An 8,493-nucleotide genomic window follows, 5' to 3' on the forward strand; every position below is an offset into this window, starting at 1 on the left:
AAAGATGTTAAAAAAAAAAATGGGGTTCCCCAAGCTCAGTGCTCCTCTCCTGTAATGCAACCCATGGCCTGTAAGCATCCACCTGAGCCCTCCACACCAGACTTGGGAGACAAGGGAAACCAATGCAAGCAAACAGGATGCTCATGCTACCTGCTGTTCTATGAGTAATAAAGTCCTTTGTCTCTGACCCAGAAGTCTCTTGACTTCTGCCAGCATCTATGAAACAGTAACCGGCTATGTTGTTAGTTGTACATAGGGTAAAATCAAACTCCAGACTTGACACTGTATTCTAGAAATTCCAGAACAGTTCCCTTCATCGCCCAATACTTGGATTCAATTATTCCACAAATATGTATTGAGTACCTACTCTGTGCTAGACTGTGTGCTGGGTGCTAGGCTACAATAGTGAGCAAAACCATACACTGTTCCTTTTCCTATGCACTTACAGTCTAAAGAGGGAGAGAGAGATTAACCAACTATATAATCTCATACAAATGAAAAATTGCAACAGTGATAAGTGCTATAAAGGAGTGGTAAATGGTGGTAAATGTAGGAGCATCTGACTAATTAAGAAGGTCAAAGAAAGCTTCCCTGACAAGGTAATATTCAAGATCAGATATAAGTATGAATTCCCTAGGCAAAAAGGTGAGAGAATAGCGCTCTGAGCAGAAGGAATAGCATGTATGATGTCTCTGCAGCAGCAGGAAATATGGTGAAAAAAGGGACTAGTGTGGCCAGAAAAGAGAGAGTGAGGGGTAGTACAAATGCAAGGTGAGGCTGCAAAAAAAAAAAAAAAAAAAAAAAGCAGGGACCAGATCAGGTCAGACCTGGTGGGTCATGTTAGAATATTAGCTTTATCCTAGGAGCAATGGAAATCTATTGAAGGGTTTTAAATGGAAGGAGGGATAAAATCAGTTTGTTTTTGGAAAGGATCTCTTTGACTCTAAGGTTCCAAACATTTCAAACGGCTTTAACTAAAGCCTCGTAATAAAAAATCATCACACACGTTCTCCAGTATCTTCCAACATGACCGCTCTCTACTCTTAGTTACAACAAGGACTCGTTAATTCTATTATACTACATTAGTTAAGATCTGACAAGGAGAAGACACCGAAATGGGACAGACATGCAAGAGATTTACTGGGGAGGAAGTAGGAGAAGGGAGAGCCTTCAGACCATGTTCTAGGCCTGACACCTGTGGAAGGAGAAAGGGAAGGCAGGAAGTTTGGATATGTGAGTCTCAGACTGCAGCACCGTTCCAAGAAAGGTTTGGCCAGGCCAGTAGGAAGTCCTCAAGCCAAAGGAATCCCACATCTCACTAGGATGTGCCTGAGTTAGTACCCCTGCGGTGCTCAGTCATTGACTGGGAGCAGCCTGCAGGATGTGTGGCCTCAGTGCAAATGTGGTGATGAACTCAGAGGGGACAGCAGTTTAAGGCTGTCAGTCAATTATGCTCCCTGCAGCAGGAGATATTAAACACGTTTTCATGGCTGCCACACACACATCAAACAAAAATTTGAGCACTTAATAGGTGCATAGCTCTATTCTAGGCATTAGAGATGCAAAGATGAATAACATACATTCCCTGCCAGGAAGGTGTTCAAAAGCTAGTGGCCAATAATAACTTATCTTACCTGCTCTGCAACTGAAGCAAGCACTCCATGTACCAGCCAGGGTTTGAAAAGCAGTATAAGCTCTTCACTAATACTCTACATTTAACTGACTTTTTAAAATGTTCATTCTTCCATTAAAAGACAGCATGAAAAGAAAACTCTCTTTTTCCCACCCTTGGTTTTAGCAGAGGCTCTTCAGAGGTCACTGCTGCCCAGAAAGCTTAGCCACCCTTGTTCTTTTCATTGAGATCTTTTCAGGCCCAGTTCCCTCTTTGAGACAATTTAGCACAATGTGCTGGGTGACAGCTCTCCTGACGTGCAAACAACAGGGACAATATTGAAATAAAGAGGAAGGGGAGGAGACTGCTATAATGGGGAAGGTCGTATTAAAAAGCATATGTCCAGTCCATATCCAGTTAAATCCCTTTTGGCACAGAGTACAGGACGATTTTTTAATGATTACTCAAAGCCAAAAGAAACAGGGAGTCTTATTTCAGAAATGTGAGTATGAAACGAGGAACTAGGCAAAGTGATCAGGAAAAAAGCAATGAATTGTGATCTGCATTTGAAAATGCTCATAAGACTCATTCATTTCTAGAGCTGAAAGGGACTTTAGAGATTATCTAGTCCAACTCAGGCTAAGAAATGACTTGGTTGAGGTCACATAGCTGTGGCAAAATTGGGGCATGAATGTAGAAATTCTGATGCCAATGTTTTTTCCAATTTGGGAATCTTAACCCAGGGTCCAAGGTCCAGTCCATGGTTGAGCTTCGTGGGGGTTCACAAGTCCCCTAAAACTCTAAGTAAAATTAAGCATGTGTGTGTGTGTCTGTGTGTGTGTGTGCGTGCGTATGAGTATTTGTGTGTGTGTGGGTGTAGGGAGGGTGTTCATAGTTTTGATCAGATTTTCAGTGAGGAATCATGGATATAATGGTTTACATACGGATGGTTAAAGGGACAGTGAGGTAGGAGGGTAGCAATTACTGAGACATACATATCTGACAGCTACAATTAATTTTTGGAAGTCACTGATGGATGCTGGGCTGAAAGGGACATGAAAGACCAAGATAGTGAGGAATATTTAATTGCTTGTACCATAATGTTGAACAACAACAAGAAATATAATACTCTTGGTTTTTCCTTAGGAGATAAAATATTAGATGAATGTCTAAGAGGTAAGACAGACAGATTGTATATCCACCAGAGTAAATACATTAAAACAACACATGGGGACTTCCCTCGTGGTCCAGTGGTTAAGACTCCGTGCTCCCAATGCAGGGGGCCTGGGTTTGATCCCTGGTCAGGGAACTAGATCCTGCATGCTGCAACTAAAAGCCTGCATGCTGCAATGAAGATGCCGCTTGCTGCAACTAAGACCCAGCGCAGCTAAATAAATAAATATTTTTTAAAAAATAAAATAAAACAACACATGAAACTATAATAAAAATTTATAAAAATAAATACAATCTTGTAGTGGAGCAGCAAGGATAAATAGATAATAAACAGATAATGAAATTGAGAGGTGAGTGAGAAGGTTCTCTCTGATCATACAGGATGGTGAGAATAGTCTGGCCTGGCTTAATTCACATTATTATGAAGATAGGGAAGCTGGTTAACAATATTTCATCTGACATTTCCTATTTCAATTTGTAGAAGGTATCCCTGAATAGCCCACAGTGCATAGTCTCTGGAAGGGATGGAAGGGATGGAAGGGAAGGATTGAAAAGTGATGTGACTTTGGGAGAGGACTATGGTAAGCTGAATAATGCCCCTGCCAAGATGTCCATGTCCTAATCCTTGGAACCTGTAAATGTTACCTTATGTGGCAACGATTTTGCAGACGTGATTAAGTTAGGGATCTGAGATGGGGAAATTATCGTGGATTTTCGGTGGGCCCTAAATGTAATCACAGGTGTCCTTAGGGAAGGAGACTTGATGAAACACAGAAGAGGAGAAGGCAGCATGAACATGGAGGCAGAAATTGGAATGATGCAGTCACAAGCCAAGGAATGCTGGCAGCCCCCAGAAGCCGGAAGAGGCAAGGAAGCAGATTCTCCCCTAGAGCCTCTGGAGGGTGCACAGACCTGCTGTGACACCTTGACTTTGGTCCAGTGATACTGATTTTGAACTGCTGGACTCCAGAACTGTGAGAGAATAAATTTCTGTTGTTTTAAGCCAACTTCGTGATAATTTGTTACAACAGCCACAGGAAACTAATACAGGGTCTAATCCAACATTCCAAAAATTAGAAACATTCAGATCAATCATTTTAACTACATAGTCACTTACAACAAAGAAGCTGTCTGTGATTCTGAGGGAAAGGAAAAACTAAACAGAAAATACCACACAAGATTCATTTGTTCAGCCTAGTGGAGAGGCTGGGCAGAATTTCCAATCATGTAACCATATTGTGATATAAAGGGACAGCAATAATTTTAAAATAGATAGGTTTGAAGAGGGCAACACAGAAGTAACAGAGCAAGGAAAGTGACTTGGTCATTCAGGCAATCGTGCCAGCTTAGAGACTACCAGCTGTCAGCCATTAGAAGAAGGGGTCTATATGCCATGCGGAAAAAGGGACAAAGGAAACGGTAATGCTAACAATACCTATCAAATGCACAGTTATCAAAGCATATCCACATGCATAATAATAGCAGCCACTCATTGAGTACTAACTATGTACTGTGTGCTTTACATTATCTCATTTAATCCATGCAGAACTACTAAAATAGGTATTATAATACCTATTGCACAAATGGTGAACAAGCTAAGGAACAGGCCACAGTGGCAGAACCAGGATTTAGAACCAAGGTTTGTTTGCCTCCAAAACCAACCTTCTTTCTGTTGTACTATCCTGTTTTATTGCACCATTAATCCTCACAGAGGCTCTATAAAGTGCACTGTGAGCTCCATGAAGATAGGGACTGAGTGCCTGTCTTGTTCACTACTGGTGATCAATAAATATTCGTTAAATGAATGAATGGAACAGATGAGGCCTAGAGAGATAAAGTAATTTATTCAAGATCACACAGCCATTATTTGACAGGGCCAGGTTCTCTGATTCCAAATCCTATGCACTATAGACTGATTAAGATCCTGTAGCATACTGAGCTAGGTGTGTATCTTGGGCAGGGACTGCGGGGAGAGATATAGGACAAACAAGTGAAATAACAGAAGAATTTTAAAAAATAAATGCTGAGATCCTACATGAGTCAGGTAAATCTAAAGACCATGCCTGGAAAAGGTGAATTTAGAGCAGTCAGGAAGAAGATGATGAAAGATCTGAATTGAAGATGATGCAGTAAAGCATTGCTGGATTGAGGACTGGTCTGGGCAAAGACTAAAGTAAATTATATTCAGGGGAATAGAGCCAGCCCCCAAATACCATGCCATCAGTCACAAAGGTATGTGGACATATGCCAATGGCAGCTTTACCTATTAATTGAAGCAGAATAAGTGATTCCATGTGGTGAAGGACTTCTGAGCCAAATCAACAGAGATTCCACTTGCCTGAAGCTAAACTATCTGCCAAACTTTCCCAAAGTACTGGCTGGACACCCAGACTGGAAATGAGAAACTCAAGAATAATGAGAAGGACTGTGGTGGGAGGTAGGGAGGTTGGAGGGGAGAATTGCTGGAGAGTCTGAATCCTGACTGATTGCTCTTGGTCAGTACAATCCCCTTGTTCCCTCATCCTTTCTAAGGAAATGAAAAAGCTTTGACAGGATGCTCAGTTTAGACAAGAGCCTCTCCAGGTAACCCAGACAAGAAAACTGTCACTCCTCTACAATTTTAATAAACACCTATAAGTTTCTAAGAAGAAGTCTTCAGATTTAGGGTGCCCACTCCTGGCTACTCCTATGCCCAGAGGCAAAGACCTTCCCTTGGTCTCGACTTAAAAGAGACCTGAAGCAACACGACAATAGCTAATGGCAATTCCATTACATTGCTCTGTTAAGTCTAGGAATTACACTAGAAAAACAGTTATATTCCCTCATCATGAATTTCAGGATCATGTGCATTTGCATTCCCAGCACCTAGCAGAGTCACTGCCCCGTGGTAGGAGTTCAGAATGCTGAAGAACAAAGGGAAACTGATGGGAAATGTATCATTGCGCATATAAAGCAAAATGGATCTAAAAATCTGTTTTCATAGGCATCATTGGTTTTACACTGTTAGGATTGAACAATGAGAGAAAATGATGTGTTCTTCCCAAAGAAATATGAACCAATAAATTTGAGAGAATACTTAACATTTTTTAAAGTACCCATTAAGTGTCAGGTGCAATATCTCATTTAGTCCACATCATAATTCTTGAGGAAACTGAAGCTCAGTGAGGTTAAGTCGCTTCCACAGAGACACAGCTGGCAAGTGACAGAGATTTAATCTGGGATTTAATCCAGACTAGTCTGACTCCAAAGCCTGTGTGTGTGCTCTTTTCACTGCACTTTCTCAGGGAGAAAAAAAAAAAAAAGTCATTACTATCTATAGAGAAAGCCCCACAACCTTTCTCTGTATTAATGTTAAACTAGAAAATTAAAGATACAGTCACTTCCAGGTCAGGCAGGACCCAGCCAAGCAGAGAGAAGTGATGTCTCGGAAATTCCAGACCTGAATTCTGTATCCCACACCGCTCACTATATATTTCTTGTTACACTATAAATCTGGAACTCGAACTCAGGAAATTCTGCATTGGTTAAACAAAAACAACAAAGAAAATTCTCACATCCCCCTTTTTAGAAACCCTGGAAATTAGACATCTTTAAGATGAAGATTTCTAATGGAAATAGGGTTTCTGCCTGGCTCATTTCCACTGAACTTAACATTGAGAGAGCCAAGGCCTGGGATTTATCCTCAGTTCCTGGGCAAGGGCCAGGAAAACAGAGCCAGCCAGACAGAGAGGCTGGAGTTGTGAGGCTCCATACTTAAAAAGACACCAAAGAGGTATTAAGTCACAGGAAGCTGGTGTGGGCTCAATGGTATGGGTCCAGATTTAAAGGCACAATTATAGCGAACTTGTGAAAGCACTGCCTAATTCCCCAGCAAATCTGAAGTTGCATTGGAAATCTCAGAGTGACATAAGTAAGAAAAGAATTTAAAAGTCAAGGTTAAGGAGATGGAGTAAATTATCAGGGAGCCCAGGAATTGCTGAGATCACAGAAGAAAGATTGAGAGGATATGGATGAGAAACGTCTTGGATCTGAGATAAAGGATAGGATCCCACACAACGGGGACTAAAGGCAGAGAGATGTTAAGGCATTAAGCTACAGGAGGAATTCCATTTCTAAAGGAGAAAAGGTTAGATAGAAAAGAGGGTTATATCTGTAAAAAGGGATCCCTGGAGAACATAGTAGTAAGTCAATAAAGGGGAGGGGTGGGAGGCTTAAACGTGTGTATGAATGTGTGCGTCTGTGCGTGTGCGAGTCTGTGTGTGTGTGTGTGTGTGTGTGTGTGTGTATAGCCCAGAAGGAAACTCCCCAAAAGGAAATGCATGTGAAGGCTCTGCGCCAGGAAAAGCGATCCAAAGGACTGTGGGAGCAAAGCTCCCTTACAGAGAGGGTGTCCCGCAGGAGGCCAGACCCCGCAGACTCACCTCGGCCATAGCCCTGCGTGTGTTTGGCGAAGCTCCTCACCACGGCCTCCACGGCCTCCCGCAGCACTGCGGGGCTGCCGGCGGCGCCGGGGGGCAGCGGCAGCCCGGCGGCCCCGGACAGGAGCAGAGGCGGCGGGGGCGGTGCGGGAGGCGGCGGGGCCGGCGGGGGGCCCGCCTGGGGTGTGGCGGTGGCGGCAGCGGCCCCAGTCACTCCGGGCCGAAGCGCTCGCAGAGTGCCCCTCCCGCTGGTGCCCACTCCAGGCTGCAGCCGCTGCGCTCGCAAGGTCTCCATCCCGACCGCCAGTGGAGTAGCGGCCCAAAGCCTGCCAGCCTGGCGAGCTAACGGTCCCAGCCTCCCCCGCCAGCGAGCACCCAGGGACTGAAGGAGGTGCCGGAGCCCAGCCGTCAGTCAAGCGGGGGCGGGGGTAAGCCAGGTCTTATGCCAATCACCAGAGAGGGGGCGGGAGCTGGCTCCCATAGGCAAATTACTGAGGAGGGCGGAGGTTCTGAGCAACCAATTACAAAGAGAAAAAGCGATATCCTCTATACGGGAGAAGCTTAGCTTGGGCGCGTCTTTGGGAGTCCTGTGGGGAGTACTAGAAAGCGGGCCAGACCCCAGGGCCGAGGCTAGAGGCAAAAAAAAAAAAAAAAAAAAAGGCCTGGATGCATGGCTGGGGAGAACTGTAGACAGAGTGGGAGGATTCTTAGAGAGCCTTTGTCCGACCACTTCATTTTACAGATGTAAATGAGGAAACTGGCTCAGAGAAGTGACGTGACTTGTCCAAGATCACATGCAATTGGTGGTGGAGCTAAAGCAAGGAAAGATACTGGCATTTAATGAGCATATACTTACTGTTTGTCAGACACTATACAATGTACTTTAGTGCACTGTCTTATCTAATAGTCACAATCACTAACTAGACTTTATTATTTTACGGATAAGGAAACTGACAGAGAGGCTAGATAAATTGTCCAAAATTAAATAGCCAGGAGATGGCAAAGGAGGGTTCAGACATAGATCTTCTGATCTCCAATATTTTAACCTTTTCGTTATACCACATCGTTGGGTCATTTTCTGATTTCACCTATTCTAAGTTTAGGGAGGGAGTAAGAAAGAGTAGAATGGGTTGCTCCCATACCTCTCATTAGAGCAAGGAAGAGTTAGATTATAGGAAGAAAACCAGCAAGCTGAAAGGTCCAGGGGGACAGATTAAGACAGGTACCTTCGTTCACAGGTACCTGTCAGGCTGGGTTCCTCCAATTACTCTTACACGCACGCACGCGCAC

At 43.7% G+C, this 8,493-nt stretch overlaps 1 protein-coding gene across 2 annotated transcripts in view; it reads right to left on the minus strand.

Moving 5' to 3' along the window:
• The window catches only part of LIX1L (limb and CNS expressed 1 like), a 25,657-nt gene extending 18,056 nt beyond the window's left edge, over positions 1–7,601 (minus strand). The window contains exon 1 of one of the 2 annotated variants that reach the window (XM_036851893.1): positions 7,207–7,600. In XM_036851893.1, coding sequence (XP_036707788.1) covers positions 7,207–7,498 — 292 coding nt within the window. In that variant the 5' untranslated portion in view covers positions 7,499–7,600. Of the gene's footprint in view, positions 1–7,206 lie in introns of both variants that reach the window. The other variant, XM_036851903.1, reaches the window with a different exon arrangement.
• Positions 7,602–8,493: the final 892 nt, after the last annotated feature.

This window comes from Balaenoptera musculus, chromosome 1, assembly GCF_009873245.2.
Source record: "Balaenoptera musculus isolate JJ_BM4_2016_0621 chromosome 1, mBalMus1.pri.v3, whole genome shotgun sequence".
NCBI lineage: Eukaryota > Metazoa > Chordata > Mammalia > Artiodactyla > Balaenopteridae > Balaenoptera > Balaenoptera musculus.